Below are 18,178 nucleotides of genomic sequence, written 5' to 3' on the forward strand. Positions count from 1 at the left end.
GCTTTTTTTGTGGCCTAGTATGTGGTCTATTTTGGAGAATGTTCCATGTGCACTTGAGAGGAATGTGTATCTTGCTGCTGTTGGGTGTAGAGTTCTGTAGATGTCTGTTAGGTCCATCTGTTCTAGTGTGTTGTTCAGTGCCTCTGTGTCCTTACTTATTTTCTGTCTGGTGGATCTGTCCTTTGGAGTGAGTGGTGTGTTGAAGTCTACTATAATGATTGCATTGCATTCTATTTCCTCCTTTAATTCTGTTAGTATTTGTTTCACATATGTTAGTGTTCCTGTATTGGGTACATATGTATTTATAATGGTTATATCCTCTTGTAGGACTGAGCCCTTTATCATTATGTAATATCCTTTTTTGGTCTCTTGTTGCTTTCTTTGTTTCGAAGTCTATTTTGTTTGATACAAGTACTGCAACACCTGCTTTTTTTCTCCCTGTTGTTTGCACAAAATATCTTTTTCTATCCCTTGACTTTTAGTCTGTGCATGTCTTTGAGTTTGAGGTGGGTCTCTTGTAAGCAGCATATGGATGGGTTTTCCTTTTTTATCCATTCTATTACTCTGTGTCTTTTGATTGGTACATTCAGTCCATTTTCATTTAGGGTGATTATTGAAAGATATGTACTTATTGCCATTGCAGGCTTTAGATTCATGGTTACCAAAGGTTCACAGGTAGCTTCTTTACTATCTATCCTTCTAATTTAACTCACTTATTAAACTATTATAAACACGATCTGATGATTCTTTATTTCTCTCCCTCCTTATTTTTCCTCCTCCATTCTTTAAATGTTAGGTGTTTTATTCTGTGCTCTTTTGTGTTTCCTTTAACTGCTTTTATGGGTGGTTTATTTTATTTTTTACCTTTAGTTAGTGTTTGGCTGGTCTGCTTTCTGGCTGTAATTTTATTTTCTCTGGTGACATCTATTTAGCCTTAGGAGTGCTTCCATTTAGAGCAGTCCCTTTAAAATATCCTGTATAGGTGGTTTGTGGGAGGCAAATTCCCTCAGCTTTTGCATGTCTGTGAATTGTTTAATCCCTCCTTCATATTTAAATGATAATCATGCTGGATGCAATGTTCTTGGTTCAAGGCCCTTCTGTTTCATTGCATTAAATATATCATGCCATTCTTTTCTGGCCTGTAAGGTTTCTGTTGAGAAGTCTGATGATAGCCTGATGGGTTTTCCTTTGTAGGTGACCTTTTTTCTCTCTCTGGATATTCTCTTTAATATTCTGTCCTTGTCCTTAATCTTTGCCATTTTAATTATTATATGTCCTGGTGTTGTCCTCCTTGGGTCCCTTGTGTTGGGAGTTCTGTGGGCTTCCATGGTCTGAGAGACTATTTCCTCCCCCAGTTTGGTCAAGTTTTCAGCAATTATTTCTTCAAAGACACTTTCTATCCCTTTTTCTCTGTCTTCTTCTTCTGGTACCCCTATAATGTGAATATTGTTCTGTTTAGTTTGGTCACACAGTTCTCTTAATATTCTTTCATTCCTGGAGATCCTTTTCTCTCTCTCTGCCTCAGCTTCTCTTTGTTCCTGTTCTCTGATTTCTGTTCCATTAAAGGCCTCTTGTGCCTCATCCAGTCTGCTCTTATGTCCTTCCAGAGATTGTTTTATTTCTGTTTTCTCCCTCCTAACTTCATCCTTTAGCTCTTGCATATTTCTCTGCAGGTCCGTTAGCATGGTTATGACATTTATTTTGAATTCTTTTTCAGGAAATTGGTTAAATCTATCTTCCCAGGCTCCCTCTTGGGGGTTGTCTGTGTAATTCTGGACTGGTTCAAATTCTTCTGCCTTTTCATGGTGATAGAGGTATTCATAGGCAATTAGTGCATGTGTCAGCTGGTAGAACAACATCCCTTCCTGCACTTTGCCCTTCTCCACTGCCTGTGCTGGTTTCCCGCACTTGGGGAGCAGCTTCTGGTTTTATTTCCTGAGCCACTGTGGGCGGTGCAGTCATCGGGGAAGCCCAGAGCCCTGTGGGGAGTGGCAGGTGTGTGGGGTCTGCTCTCCTGTGAGAATAGCGACCCTTTGCACCCTCTCCTGGCTTTCTCTCTGTCTGTGCTTGGCTGGCACGTGCCAGTGGGGCCTCTTTGTCTTACCCTGGTGGCTGTGGCGGAGGCTCTGTTCAGCTGCTGTTGGCGCGCCTGTTCTCAGGCTGCTCCCCTGCTTTGGTGGGGCCATGCAGGAGGGGGAATGGACTGGAGGCTGTTTATCACTGTGAGGGGTTTCAGAGCCAGGGCTTAGGGTGCCCGAAATTCCCCAGGATTCCCAGCCTGCTGAGCTGGGTGTGTTGTGATGGTTCCATCCAGCTGTGGGGGTCCCTGTCCCTTTAAGACTTTCAAAAAGCACTCACTTTTTTTTTGGTCCCAGGGGCACCGGCTGCGGGGACCCGCTCGTAGGTTTTACTGTTCCGTTTCCCTAATATCCAGCGCACCATGAACACTGTGTGTCTGCACTCCTGGTACAGATGACTAGTGCTGGGTATTTAGCAGTTCTGGGCTCCCACTCCCTCCCCTCTCTGACTCCTCTCCTCCCACCAGTGGGCTGGGGTTGGGGGAGCACTCAGGTCCCGGTGGGCCACGGCTTGTATCTGACCCACTTTGTGAAGTGCTGAGTTCTTGCAGATGTAGATGTAGTCTGACTGTTGTACTGTATCTTCTGGCCTCTCTTTTAGGAATAGTTGTATTTGTATATATTTTCAAAAATGTATATGGTTTTGGGAGGAGATTTCCACTGCCCTACTCATGCCGCCATCTTGGCTCCTCCTGCAAAGTAATTTTTGAAGCTCAGCAGTGTTATTGTTACTGGCCCATCAGTGTGTTTTTATTCTGGAATCCCTAATATGTTTAGTTTGGTCAAGGAATTCATTATCTGCTTGATATATCTGCATGATATATATATATATTGATATCTGCTTGATATCTGCATTATATATATATAAGTTAAATGCCTTTCATCTCCAGCCTTCAGGTGGAAGTGACTCTTCCCATCACATGTATTGTATTGATAGAACACAGGAAAGTAAGTTTAAGGCAAGAACTTGCTGACCCTCTAGCCTTTTTTTCTTTGTGATAATTTCAACCCCTCACATTCCCAGCAAGGAAACCCAGAGTCCTAAAAAGTGTTAATTTGGCATGTCAAGGACCTGTGGGTTTGCACTGCTTCTATCTACTGTTAGGCTCATTTTCCCTAACTCTGACTTTAGTAATTTAGTATGTGTCAGGAGTCATTCTACTTTACTGTGTTTGTGAAGAAAGTCAATTTATTACAAATTGAGACCTATTTTACTCACCATCTAAATATACACTGTTTCTTGTAGTACTTCTGAGGACAGCAGATAATGGAAAAAAACCTTTTTCAGACCTTTCTGAATATGTTTTAAAGTATAATCCAGCATATTTTAGTACTGAACAAAATTTAAAGTTAAGATATGAATGCTTTGCAATTTGTTGCCTCTGTATCCTGTTACCTTTTTAAATTTCTGTTTTTAAAAAATAATTCTATGTACTTTATTACTTTATTAACTTTGTCATTTCATTGAAGCTTTCTTTTCATTCAGCATCTATCTGGATTCTTCATTTTTTCCTTTGAGGGATGGCTCTGGATTCTTCACAAAGGCAAGCAGGGCTTTTCTCTCCCTGCCATCAGTTTTAGGGGACATATTGCTTCTTCAGTATTGTCATACCAATAAATCATCCCAGATTACTTGTAGTCGTACAGTACTAAAGCATATCACGCATTTTAAAGGAAATGTGCTATTTTCTTTTCAATCAGATGAGCGATGTGAAGAGACTACGGCTACGGCTCAGTGCTATTCTCTTTAAGCTGCAGTTTGAAGATCAGGTGAACAACTTCAAATCTGACATCATGGCCATCAGCACTGCCTGTGAGGAGATAAAGAAAAGCAAAAGCTTTAGCAAGTTGCTGGAACTTGTTTTGCTAATGGGAAACTACATGAATGCTGGCTCCCAGAATGCACAAACCTTTGGATTTAACCTGAGCTCTCTCTGTAAAGTGAGTTTGTTTTTTAAAAATACGTATATACTTGAACACTTACTCTTAAATGTCAGCCCTGGTTACATTATTTAAATATTTTTATTTTGATGTGTTCATTATGAGGAACTGGAACTGAACCATGAACCCACACCCAGAGTGAACTCAGCTAATTTATTCAACCTTTGAACAAAATCCAAATATTTTCTCTGATCTGCAAATCCAACTGAAGGATTCTGTTTAATAGCAAAATTATGTCATAAACCTATGCTTTCTCAAACTAATGGAATGACACATCAAAATATTGCTGAACATTATTTAAATATTTAATTCAGGTACCAGCAAATGGAGTATATATTGAGAATTGCTTAGGAATACTACTACAGTTTTCACCTTTAGCTATTTGAATGATTCTTTGCTTTTTTAATTTTTTAAGTGGAGTATAAGGAGAGAAAAGTGATGTTGCTTTATGTAAAGGGAAAATCATTATATTAGGAATAAACATACCTCATTGTCATTGATGATTTTGAAAAGCCATAATCGTTGCATCTTAATATAATTTTAGAGGATATAAAAATTGAGTAATTACAGAGATTTTTTCTTCTGGATTCTTTCACAGGTTAAATTTCCTTCTGGCAAATATATTCAATATTTTATATAACAGTTTTTTCCTTAGAACTGGGCTGTAGTAATAGTGCTTTATTGATCTGCTTACAACATATTCTCCATTACACATCACAAGAAAAGCTTTCTCTTGTTCTTGACCTGGTAAACTCTATACTCCCTGGTTAAGGAATTTGATTACAGGTCTCCCCGACTATCTGAAAGTTCACTTTTTGCCCCTTCACTTTTATGAAAGACCTACATTGGTACCTGTTTCTGCTAACAACATAAATCCAAAGAGGATTTTTGCTTTTCCAAAATGGTAATTCTGCACTTAATACCATTTCAACTTAAGAAAGGACTTATAGGAATGCTCTACTTTCCAATAAGAGGGGGAAACCTATATTGGTATTGCCAGTTAGGGAAGGTGAAAGACCACATCAGTGTTAGCTGTGGGTTTACTGAATAGTTAATCTGTCGGTGCTTTCATGGCTTTTCTTACATTATTTCCCTGACATAAGCCTCTTCTCGGTCCATTGCCTTGTGAGATTCTTCCCTCTCCCACCTCTGTCATTTTATTTTTGTCTCCTTGTTTCCTTGTCTGCTATATTCAGTGAAGATCCCTGACAGGGGTGGTGCAATTCATAATAAATGTATTGACAACTTTGCACATTTATACAGTGCAACTTGTGCTGAGGGCTTGACCTGATCATCTCATTTAATGTGCATGATTAATAATATCCTGGCATACATGGAACTCATATTTTTCACATGTATACCATTAGTTATGATTATGTTTTAATGGAGCTATATACAAAAAGTTATGGCTGCAGATTTCGGATTTAGAGAGAGGCTGGCTCAGCTAAGGGAGGGCATTTAAGCTTTCAGAGAGGAGCAGGAGTTGGTGCTGGAACTGGATCTGGATCTGTAAGGATGAGTGGATGTTCCCTGAGAGGGAAAGGCATTCTAAGCAAGTGTCAGCAGTTAGCTTAATGGGTTTTCTCATGGCATGTGTGAGCACACCGAGTGATCCAGTACAGTCGTAGCCTAGATGAGAGAGGACTGGAGAAAATGGAAACAAGGTAGTAATTGATCTAGATCATGAGGAGCCTCGACTGTTATGCCTTACGGTGAAGACTTTATGCAGACCTGGTAGTTCTGCAAGGCAAATAACTTCAGGATGTCTTGTAAGAAGATAATTCTAATAGCAGCATTGGAAGGCAGTTAAAGCTGTACTGTCCAGTACTGTCACCATTAGCCATATGTGACTATTTAATTTCAATTAATTAAAATTTAAATACAAATTTAATTCTTTGGTCAGACTTTCTGTATTTCAAGTGAATCTTTACATGTTGGCAGTTTAAATACAGCATGTTTCCAGCATTGCAGAAAGTTCTATTGGACAGCACTGGATTAGGGGGTTACAGTGGGGAGGGGCTTTGTGATTCGGGGAGAGGATGGTGGGCATGTAGCACTTGACCCAGAAGAGTGACAGAGGAAATAGAGCTGAGAAGATGAGGAAGATAGTTTATGTGGGGGGTGGTGAACAGTAAAGGGGCAGGAGTCAAAGATAACTCCTTGCTGTCAACATGTTTGAAGTGGTTGCTCAAAAGAGAATGAGTTCAGGCTGTTATCATTTCCTTTCTCTTGTTTACTTCAGTGTCTTAAAAAGTATCTGAGTAAAGCTGTTTATTTAGAAACTATTGGAGTGTCCATTATAAAACAGGCACTGTGCTTTGAGATGATGGTGGTCCAAGCTGAGGTGTGACAAAAGGGTTTGAGATAGAATGGAAGAGGGGTTGGAGGACTGTGTATGCATTCACGGAGCATCTAGGGAATTGTCAGGGTGTGGTAATTATGAACTTGGAGGCTGACAGACAAGGAGGCAAGCAAGACTACCAGGTTCAGGCTTTTCCTGAGAAGACAAGCAAAGGGAGAAAGACAGGATGGAGGAGCAAGGTGGAGGAGACGTCCTACAAATCCGGAGGGTGTTTCCTAGTGCTGGGTCTGTTCCTCTTTAGTTTTTGCATCTTAGAACTGCAGTCAACTCACAAAAGTTGACAGAATGCCCTCCCTCGTGCCTTCCTCAAGAGAGCTGTTGGCAAGAGATCATGTCTGATTAATGAAGTGGAATAGTTTATTACAGTTCTTGGTGCATAGTAAATTCTCAAGTAGCTAAAATAGTTATTGAATGAGTGACTGCAATCAACCCAATACAGTGGACACAATCTTGTGGCTTTTATTTTTTATGTAGTTGAAAACAGACATCCTCTCATACTGATATACAGTAGATGATACACAGTAATTTTAAAATCTTTTGCAAAGGCATGCTGTTACTATTTTGCTATAATCTGCAAACTAGTTAATCTGTCTCCAGATTAATATAGTTGACTATTTTCTGCAATGATATTTTGGTCATTTCTCTTAGGAGGTTTCTATTGTACAAATAACAAAATATATACTACAACTTCATAATTTTATTAGCCTACATGTCAAGTTGAAAGCATATATTGAACAAGATGATATCTAATCATGTTTGTTATCAGAAGTAGCAGCTTAATCTTTGACAACTGTGACTGAATTTTCACATTGAGTATAAAGCATTTGGTTTGATGATAAGTTCCCACACAAGGAATTTTATATTTATTCAACAGTAGAAATAGTAGAACATGCTAGGTAATTATATGACATTTAATATTCTATATCCAACATCTTTACTTTTGAATACTCTATAAATTTCACTCAACTATGAAAAGTACATGAAAATTCATATTAATTTGTTAATGTTGTGATGTTTAGAAATAATCAAATGAATTGTGAATTCAGTATACATTACAGTTACACTTTAGGGACTATATATAATAAACTTTTAGGGGCCATGTAATTTATTTGTATGCATTTATAACTGAGATACCCAACTATAATAAGACTGAGTTCAGGGAGGAAAGGTATGTTTACTTTCTTTTATCCCAAAGATGTCATATGGTCTATGATAAATAACTCTAAAAGTAAAACATGAGATTATAAGGTAAACATACATTAGATGTAAATAAAAATTAAAGTAGATATATAGGATTGAAGGTTTCTGTTGGTAAAAATGAAGTGCAAACATGATCATGCAACTTTTCATGAACTAAAAATCATGGTTTCTCTTCTTAGCCAAAGCTGAACTTTACAAGAAATTTTGCATATGTATCATTATAAAAGAAAAATATGTTGAGCAGTATTCTTTCAAAGAGCAAATGAATGAGTCAGTTTTACAAGGATAATTCTTTTGAAACCATCTGTCCCTCCGTAACCTCCCCCACTTCTTCCCCCTCAAATGTATTCTGTACCTCTTAGGGCCTGGCACTCCAAGAGAACCCTCATAGTAGGATATCAGTGTATTTTTCAGTTACAGTAATGATATTCCTAGTTTAAGTAAAATGATGTAGGTACCTTGGTTTCTGATGGCCTGTTTTTTTTTTAGATGAAAATTGTATTTTAAGTAGTTTGAGATTGTATTCTTTTTTTTCAGGACCTGGTACTGATTAAATGCAAATCCATATAATTAGAAATATAATCAGTAAATGGTAGGTGTTTGCCTGACCAAAATTCCCACCTAGAAAAATTTGTATGAGGTTAGTTTTGAAGCTAGTTCTCTTAGAGAACCTGTTGGTAGGGCCGAGAGTCCTGTCCACCCCACCCCACACACACCCAAGTTGATTGGTATTCTAGTAAAAGAATGAGTTGACCCAATCATCTAAGTTCAATACCATGTTAAAATATACAAGATGATTTTAGCTGGTAAATTTTAAAAACGTGTTATGAATCCACATACAATGGCTGTAACACAATGTTTACTCATGTCTAATGAGATGTGATTTCTGAATAGTAAATAATTCCAATCAATGGTGTAGCTGTAAAATGTATCTCTTTGTTCTAGGTAATTAAATAAACTATATTGAGATGGTAGATACATATTTTGGGAGAGTTTACCAACTGTTATAATGAATTTCTATCAGTATTCATGCACTTTTTTTTGACAATTACAGACAAGTAACTATTGAGTCTATTGTAAATTTATCCATGTTATCACTTTGTAAGAAACTTTCTGTACTCTGTGGCAGTAGAATATGCAATGAGTTCATTTCAAAAGCAGTCATCAAAGGATCGTAGTAATGGGGGTGAGGTTGAGAGTTACATGTTAAAAAGGATTGGGGTTGGCAGGCAAGATGGACTCTTGTCTATTTTCTTAACTTGATTTTGATATTTTTATTGGTTCATTTAAAAAATTTTTTTGTCTAGTGCATGAAATTTGTGTCTGATCTCCTGTATATATATTTTTTATAAGCTCTGACTAACCCAAAGTAGAATAACTTCATCAAAGTTGTGATTGGGAAAGTTTTTAGGCAAAAAAGTTTAATTTGTTTTCTTTAATCCTCTCACACACAATTTTAGTGAGTGATATCTTGAAAATGTGTAAAGCTTTTCTTGTAGGACATTGATTCTCAGCTTGGAAGTAACCTGTGTCAGCCCCCAATCTGATCAGTTGCTTCAACCCATGTGGATGTGGAGCCTGATGAGTGCTGTTTTTTTCCAAAAGTTCCCCAGGTGATGTTAATGCACAGACTGAACTGAGAATCCCTTTATTTGCCTTCTGCCCTACTTCCTTATCCCAGGATGGAAAACCCCTCATTGGTGTCATGGAACCAGACAACCAACAAATATGCAAAAGTAAAACTTAACAATACAAGAAAAAAAAAAACAAAAAAAGAACAGCTCTACTTCTTCATTTAAGGATGAGTTGTGAAAATATTTCCAAAAACTGCTTTTCTTTCATGCCAAGCTGAGCACTATTCTGAAGAAATAGTGAGGAAAAGTAGTGTGAATCTGAGGCACACAGTGGAACTAGAGCAAGCTGCTGGCCACTATCCTGAGTTATTTTGCAGAGCTCTACCTTATAGAAGAAGAGCTATAGTTTAGACTATAAAAGGCAGGAGACAAATACCTCTGCCTGTCACAGGCACGTTGTATTTTGCCTACCTATCACAGTCATACAGAAATACTGTGAATCTTTTTTTGTGAAATTGATTCTCCTATATCACCTTTTCCTTTACTCTATGAAATTATTTTTAAGAAAGACCTCTGCCAAACAAATCCATTGTTCCTTCTGCATTCAGTATTTTAGAGGGATTTTTATTTCTTTATCAGATTGGCAAAATCACACCTGTAAATTTTGGCACCTTTTGAAAGTAAAGTACGTTTTGCCAAAGACTTGCAGATAACAAATGACATCCTTATTTTACACCCAGCCAATTAAACACTGAAAATACAAAGCAATGCAGAAGTATTTAGAACTCTTAATACATTTAACTGCTAGCATTTTCCAGGAAATATTTAATTGGCTTTACTAAGTAGTGTTTTTGATAAATTTTATGCACAATACCTTTGTTTGTTTTCTCAATTGTATTAAACATTGTAAAATAGAATTATTCTTTTACTGGAATTATAAAAGTCACTGGCTTTGCTCATGAACAGTAAATACACTGCTTGTGTGCTGTCTTCTCACTGTTTTCATGACAAGCAGTGCTAATCTGTCAAACTTCCTTTCCTCTAACATTCAGCCTTGAAATTCACCTTAACACCAAGCTTGTAGGCTGCTACTGCTCGTCAGAGGTAGCACCCACAATAAATCTTACCAACAGTTCCTAACATAGTCTGGTTTCCTGTTTTTGTACATTTTGTAAATGAAAAATAAAAAATTGAACACTATGCCCTGGTCCTGATACCCTAGGAAGCTTGTTGTTTACCTCTCCTTTATTAAGGGTCTGCATTTTTTCTATATTTTTTGGGATCAGAGGCAAAACATGCAACATTATTATCAATACAGTAATACTTTGTCAATAGTATTTATGAACATTTGTTCTTAGGCGGCAGGGGTCTGGGAGTACAATAATGAATCTTTGCAAACCAAAACCAATGACATTGCAGGAAAGGGAAATTATAGATCAATATTTCTCATAGATGTAAAAATCCTTAATAAAATATTATAAATCAAAACCAACAATATATGAGGGATTACATACCACAACCAAATGGGATTTATTCCAGGTTTGGAAGGCTAGTTCCATATTTGAAAATTAGCTAGTGTAATCTTATCTACAGACTGAAGAAAAATGATCATATCAATATATGCAGAAAAGGCATTTAATAAAATCCAACACCCATTCAGGACAAAACCTCTCAACAGACTATAAATATGGAAAGGAACTTCAAGTTGGTAAAGAACATCTACAGAAACTATAGCTAGAATCATACTTAATGGTAAGAAACAATGTTTTCCCCTCAAGATCAGGAACAAGGAAAGGATATGACATCTCACCATTCCTATTAAACATTGTCCTGGTAGCTTTAGCTAATGCAGTAAGACAAGAAAAAGAAATAAAAGGTATACAAGTTGAGAACGAATAGACAAAACTGTCTTTGCTCATGGGTGAAATGATTACCTTAGCAGAAAATTCCTGCGAATCAACCAAAAAAAAATTATTTTTGATTGGGATTGTATTGAATCTATAGATCAGTTTGAAAGAAGTAGCATCTTAATATTGAATACTTCTTTCATTGAATGTGGAGTACCCGTTTATTAGATCTTTTTAATTTCTTTCATCAATACTTTATAGTTTTCCTTATCATAAGAGTATTGTATGTGTTTTGTTAGATTAGTTCCTAGAACTAGTAAGTGAAAATAGCAAAGTGTCAGGATGTGGGTTGACATAAAAAGTAAATCACTTTCCAAATACCAGCAATGAACAATTGGAATTTGAAATACAAACAATATCACTTATGTTAGTATACACAGAGAATACTTAGGCATTAATCTAACACTGAAGAAGAACAGAGTTGGAGAACTGATATAACCTTACTGAATACTGCTTGAAAAACTGTAGTAATCAAAATGTTGTACTGGAAAATAAGAAGAAAAAGACAGACAGTTCAGTAGGACAAAATAGCCCAGAAATAGACCCACACAGATATAGTCAAATCCTTGAAATAAAAAGCAATTCAGTGGAGAAAGAACAGTCTTTCAATGAAATGGTGCTGAAACAACTGCATATATGTACATGCCCCCACCAAAAAAAAAATCAAATACAGACTTCATGCCTTTCAAAAAAGTTAACTCTAAATGGATCATAGATCTAAATGTAATATACTAAACTATATAATTTACAGAAGATAGCATAAGAAAACCCAGGTGATCTTGGGTTTGTGATGACGTTTCAGGTATAACACCAAACAGTATATTCCATGAAAGAATATATTGGTACATTGGACTTCAGCAAAACTAAAAACTTCTGTTCTACTAAAGACACTATTAAGGGAGAAAAGATAAGCTACAGACTGGGAGCAAATCTTTGCAACAGAACACATACCTGCTAAAGGACTTACAGCCAAAATATACAAAGGACTTTTGAAAACTCAACAATAAGAAAAAAAACTCAATAAGACATGATCAAAAGACCTGACCAGACACTTTACCAAAGAGGATTTACAAATGGCAAATAAATACATAAATATAGTCAATTGTTAGGTTGACTATTAAGTTGACTGTGTCATTAGGGAATTGCGAACTGAAACAATGAGACACCACGATACATCTATTAGAATGGTTAAAATCTAAAACACTGACATGACAACACTGAAGGCTGACAAAGATGTGGTGCAGTAGGAACTCTCATTCGTTGCTGAAGGGAATGCAAAATGGTACATCCGTTTTGGAAGACTGACAGTTACAAAGCTTACAAAGCTAAACGTAGATTTAATGTAGGATGCAGTGTGACACTCTTATTTGCCCAGGGAAGTTGAAAACCTGCATGCAAATGTTCACTGCAGCTTTATTTATAATTTCCAAAAGTTGGAAGCAACTAAGATGCCTTCAGTAGATGAATGGATTAACAAACTGTGATGCATTCATACAATGGAATATTATTCAACCATAAAAATAAATGATCTCTCCAGCCAAGAAAGACATGGAGGAACTTTAAATGTATAGTAAGGAAAAGAAGCTAATCTGAAAAAGTTACCTACTCTGATTCCAACTATATGACTTTCTGGAAAAGTAAAAAAATAAGTGGGTGGCAGGGTTGTGTGGAGGAGGGAAAAAAGAAGAGATGAACAGGTGGAGCATGGAAATTTTTTAGGGTGGTGAATCTATTCTGTATGACACTATTATGGTAGTTACAACCTATTATGTATTTGTCAAAACCCGTACAACTGTAGAACCTAAAGAGTGAACTGCAAGTGTAAACTATGGCTCTTAGTTGATGATAATTTGTCAGTATTGGTACATAATTATAACAAATGTACCCACTAATGCAAATGTTACTAATAGAGTTGGGGTGTGTGTGTGTGTGTGGAGAAGAAATAAAAGGGAACTCTGTATTTTCTGTTCATTTTTTCTGTGAAGCTGAAACTGCTTTTTAAAAAAGTCTTAATTTAAAAAAAGTCAGAAAATTTTTAATTTAAAATTAATGTATTTTATCCACTTACATTAATAACACTGAGCTGTTTTAAGTGTCTCATGGAATAAGGGGCGATATATATAAACAGAACATTTATAGATACAATAGATAAGTCAAAATTTTACAAAAAATGCAAAAATGTTTTTAACAGTAAAGTTTCTGTGTTCACTAAAATCCAAGAGAAGCATGTTAAAACCATGATTTAGGGAAAATGTGTGTGGGGGGATATTGTAGAAACAGCTTGTTATAATTATACAAGTCCACATTATTTAAAGCATTTTCTTCTTTAATGTTTCAACTCACTATCATTCTAAAATGAAAATTAAGTAATAAATACAAGTTGTTTTATATATGAATGCCATAAATAATTTAATATATTTTTTACCTAATATCTATTGCTATCTTTAAGAATCATTAAAGCAGTTTTTATTGTAGGATTAATGGTTATGGCAGTGACATAGATGGTGATAAGCATCTTGTTTTATTTATATTAAGGTTTTAATTTCCATTCATTTTAGAGGGAAAACCATTCTTTTTGAAAAATTTAATCTGCATAGTGATTATTTAAAAAATGTATTTATGCATATTAAAAAACATCCAGTCTATAATTGTGGCTGGTTTCACTAGGGAATTTTTACTGGCACGTTGTCTCTGAGCTTCCTGTCTGAGCAAACATGATAAATTCTTTAATGGTATTTACACATCCATTTTCCTGTGGATTCCTTTAGCTTACATTTAGACATTTAGAGATGCTATTTCATACATATAAAAATCACTTTATTCTGTATAGGGTTTAAGATGAAATGTGATGTTAGTAAATGTACTTCTTTAAGTCTGTTAAAGGTTAAACTTTACAGGCTTATTTTCATCTAATCATGTGTAAATAATATTTTGTAAGCACTAATCTATTAGTAATATGGAAACACTTGCTATTTGATAAGATTCAGGAGGCATTTTATTAATTTTATAGATAAAAGGATATAAAAAAAATCCCACATGCCCTCAGAACTAGAAATGCCCTGAGGTGTAAAGCATGTCTGTTTTCAGAGGCTTTCCAGGCTGCAATTGGGTTATGTGGCTTCAATATTTTAAATTGCATAAATACTCTTTTGTCGTTTACTACCTTTTTAGTCCATTGTGTTTTGGAAATTTTATTTTGATACATAATAAGCTAGACATCATAATAAGCAAAATAATAAGATCTTTGTAGCAGAACTATTTTGTAGTGTCTAAGAGCTGTGGATTCACAGATGTGGGTTCAAATCTTGGTTCTACTGGACAGTAGCTATGTGATCTGGTTTATACTACATGATCTCTCAAAACTCTCTTTTCTCTTCCTTGATAGTTGGTATAATACTTGTTCCTTCCTCCTGGGATGTTGAGTGTTTTAAACACTAAACATATAGTTTTTGGCTAGTCCATTTCTCATAGTAAGTGCCCCATAAATAAGACCTGGTGTTATAAACAGTATTAGTAGTACTATTCGCAAGTTAGGGTCTTCTAGAATATTCATGGAATGGTTACAGATTCTTATAATTTTGTCATTTTTATGGTGTGTAGCAATGTCTACAACATCTAAAGAATCACTGCTGTTTTGATGCACCCTTAGATAACAGGGACATCATGGGGAACAGGGTTACTAAGTTGAACAGTGTTCTTAAAATATAAGTGCCATTAGTCAAAGAATTCAGAGGTCTTTGGATTCTGAGGATCACCAAAAAGATACTTAATTTTTATTTTAGATATTTTCTTCCTTACAATGAAAACCATGGAGTATTTTTAAATGTCCAAATTGTGCTGAATACCTTAAAAATCCAAAACTTTGCATTATAGCTACAAAGCAGTTCTACTCCAGACTGACAACTAGGCCATGATTTATTACAGGATCTTCTTTTAACATTATTTTGTCTGGAATGAACAGAGCAGTTGAAGAAACTCCATCCATCTTTTTGTTTATTTGACATCTGTGCTGCATTAAATGCACCTTACAAAAACAGTATATGAATAAGAAATTCTACTTAACAGTGATGATTACTCATCAGTAAGATACATCTCTTGACAATAACACAAAAGGAATCCTGTCAAGCAATGTCTGTTAAAACTTAATAAAGCATATTTTTTCAACCTAAGTAAATTTTTAGAGCAAATATTTTAGCTTCAGTTTCTTTCCAAGAGTTAGCATTACAAAGTGCACTCAAGTGACCTGTCCTTTTCTCTTCAACAAAATTAGTACCATCTCCCAAGCTCTCCTTGTTCTTACTCAATTGCTGAGTAATTAATAGAAATAGAAATGTGCCCTTTTTTAGTTGTTCATATTTATCAGAAAAGTAAAAAAAACAAATTGAGCAAAATGAAGACTTTGATAAGTACATTTTGTTGTGTTTGCATGCTTTTGGAAAACTGCTTTTTTTTCTTTGCTTTTTTTCTAAAATGATTTGGGGGAAGGAGAGAGGGAATAGAGCAACTGAGGCAGAAAGAATACCTTGGCAGCATTGTACAGTTTCCCTGAGAATGTTAAGACCTGCAGGAAGAATCTCTGCCCTGGAATTTAGAGGCACATAATTTTTAAATGAGACACTGCAGTATCAACAGCCACTGTCTATATTTTTTAACTGAACTTCTTATCATTTATTAGGATTAATTTCAAATTTATTTATTTGGAAATTTGAGAGTTTTTTTTTTTTTAGTCTCACAATTATTAAATATAGACTTTGGAAAGATGAGAGAATTTTGTTTCCATTTACTATTCAGGGAGTATACTTCCTAATATTAGACTTTAACCAATATGCTACTTGCTAATCAGTTGATGTTTTCAGTAATACAGCCAGCATAGGATTCTCCTCCATAAATTAGTGTTTAATTTTATGATGTCTTTGAATAACTTGAATCTCTGTTTGCCTGTATACGTAACATTTATTCAACTGGTAGGTGCTATAAACTATATTATGTTCTAGGATTCTAACTGAATTCTAGATTGTGAATAAAGATCATGTTTGATCCAGTTGGTTGTTGGTGGGTCATGGAGATTTCTTTGTATTAATCTTAGCAGTTGCTGGCTGTTCAGCTACATCACAAATAGTACTGGAAAGCTCTTTCCAGGCTTTACAATTTATAGAGGTAGGTGGTACTTGGGTTAATCAACATTTCATACAAACCATGTATCTAGTTTATTCACGTGAAAGGAACCTGCTAAGGAAGGGTGTTGACTAGTGACCGTCTGGAGCTGAGAGTCCCCGGAAGGGACAGTGTTCCCAGGGAGTTGTGGCTGTAATGGGGTAGAAGGGGGAATAGAAGAGTTCACTATTAAGGTGCTTTAAAAAAATAACAAAAACAAAGACTGCTTTTATGCTGACTCTTGATTGTACAAGAGTGAACTACCGTATACATGAAAGCTTGCTGCTTTTTTGCTGGCCTTACCTGTTAAGCACGAGAGTGTGAGTGAGACTATAGAGTTGAAAAGTTTTATAAATCGGATTAACATTTTCAGTATATGTGAAAACTGAAAGGTAGTAACTGACTAAAGCACACACAAATAAATTGTGATTTGAAATTATAATTAGGTCTCTTCATTTTTGTAATCTTTTCAAAAATTAGACTTTGCTTTATCTACTAACTATAATGTATTCTTAATATTTTTGGAGTAGAGCATGAATACAGAGTTCCCTTTTCCTGTCCAGTTCCCTCTTCTTATTTTACCTGTGTGAAAACTGAGGTCCAGTAAATTGCCTCAGGCCATGTAACTAGTTAAAGGCTTGTTTTAGCATTACCAGGTCATCCATAGGTGTTAGTAGCAATTAATCTAGCTTGTAATTGAGTCCTTTTTTGAAGACTTTGTCAAAACGAATGGGTGTTGTGGTGTATGATCCTTTTAAAAGGCATGAAATAATGGATTGTGTTTGATGTAGTTTTTAAAGTGCCAGGAATTATTCTTCTAGTTTGCATGTTGAATAAGCCAATGTAGCATTTGAGCCTATTATATGATTAATCATGTGAAAGTCTGTCTAGGAGGGTAGCTGTATGTTTCCAGGGATACGATGGTTTTTGGATTAGTTAAGTAATGTGTGTTGATATATGTGGTGGCACAGAATCTGTCTGCCACTGTCAGATATTGTTACCTGTCATTTGATATTTTTCTGATAATGATACAATGTTTAATGATGTAGAATTTGAAAAAATTATGGACATACATGTATGTGTGTGCGTGTATACCTATTTTAAAATAGGAAATTACTGGAAAGGAGGCAAGTAGATAAGGTTGTGCACAGTTGGTTATGCCAAGAATTTCTGGCTCTGAATTAAATCCTCATACTGAAAGAATGATTTTTTTCCGCTTATATGTGTATCTGCTCTGAGCGATTACCCAGTTGTAGGAAGCACTAACAGATTACATATTTGCTCTGTGTTCACACCGAATACTGCCTACCCTCAGTCACTACACAAAAATATCTTACATACCTTACTGTTTTTACTTGCAAAGCACAGATATACATATAGTACAGAAACAAATATACAGTATATGTGTGATTTTACAATTTTATAGGTGCAAACAGGAAGAAAAAGCCTGAAGAAGAAGCTCCTTAGCTAATAGTAATGAAAAAAGTCAGGAAACCCTGTTTTGCACCTGTATAAATCCAAGTCCTTTCTGGGCATTTCCACTTGAATGTTACTTAAAAGCTTCAAATTTTACTTGTCCAAAGCTGAAAGAGTTCTCTTCTTTGCCCACCTCACTCAAATCTGCTTCTCAGACTTTCTGTCCAGTTCCAGTTAATGGCATCACCTGGTTTTCCATGCCCACTGTGTCCCATTCTCTCCATTCCCAAGACTGACTGCTTTCACGCCTGGATTACTGAAACAGCTCTTTCAGTTACCCTTTCTGCTTCTGTTCTTACCCATACTCTAATCTGTCCACACTGCGCTGGGGGGAACTCTCTAAAATGTACATCAGATCATCTTTGATCCAGTTTAATGACTCCCAATTCTTATGGATCAAAGTCCTATTTCTATTGTGTGGTATACCTTCCCTTTTATTTTCTGGTCTTTTCCTGTCTTCTAGATTGATATCTTTCTACTCTCCCT

At 35.8% G+C, this 18,178-nt stretch overlaps 1 protein-coding gene across 5 annotated transcripts in view; it reads left to right on the forward strand.

Moving 5' to 3' along the window:
- DIAPH3 (diaphanous related formin 3) overlaps positions 1–18,178 on the forward strand; it is a 573,382-nt gene that overhangs the window by 330,404 nt on the left and 224,800 nt on the right. For all 5 annotated transcript variants that reach the window (XM_037022985.2, XM_073212547.1, XM_037022986.2 and 2 more), the window contains one exon: positions 3,780–4,019. In XM_037022985.2, coding sequence (XP_036878880.2) covers positions 3,780–4,019 — 240 coding nt within the window. The remainder of the gene's footprint in view (positions 1–3,779; positions 4,020–18,178) is intronic.

This window comes from Manis javanica, chromosome 9 (genome assembly GCF_040802235.1).
Source record: "Manis javanica isolate MJ-LG chromosome 9, MJ_LKY, whole genome shotgun sequence".
Taxonomy (NCBI): domain Eukaryota; kingdom Metazoa; phylum Chordata; class Mammalia; order Pholidota; family Manidae; genus Manis; species Manis javanica.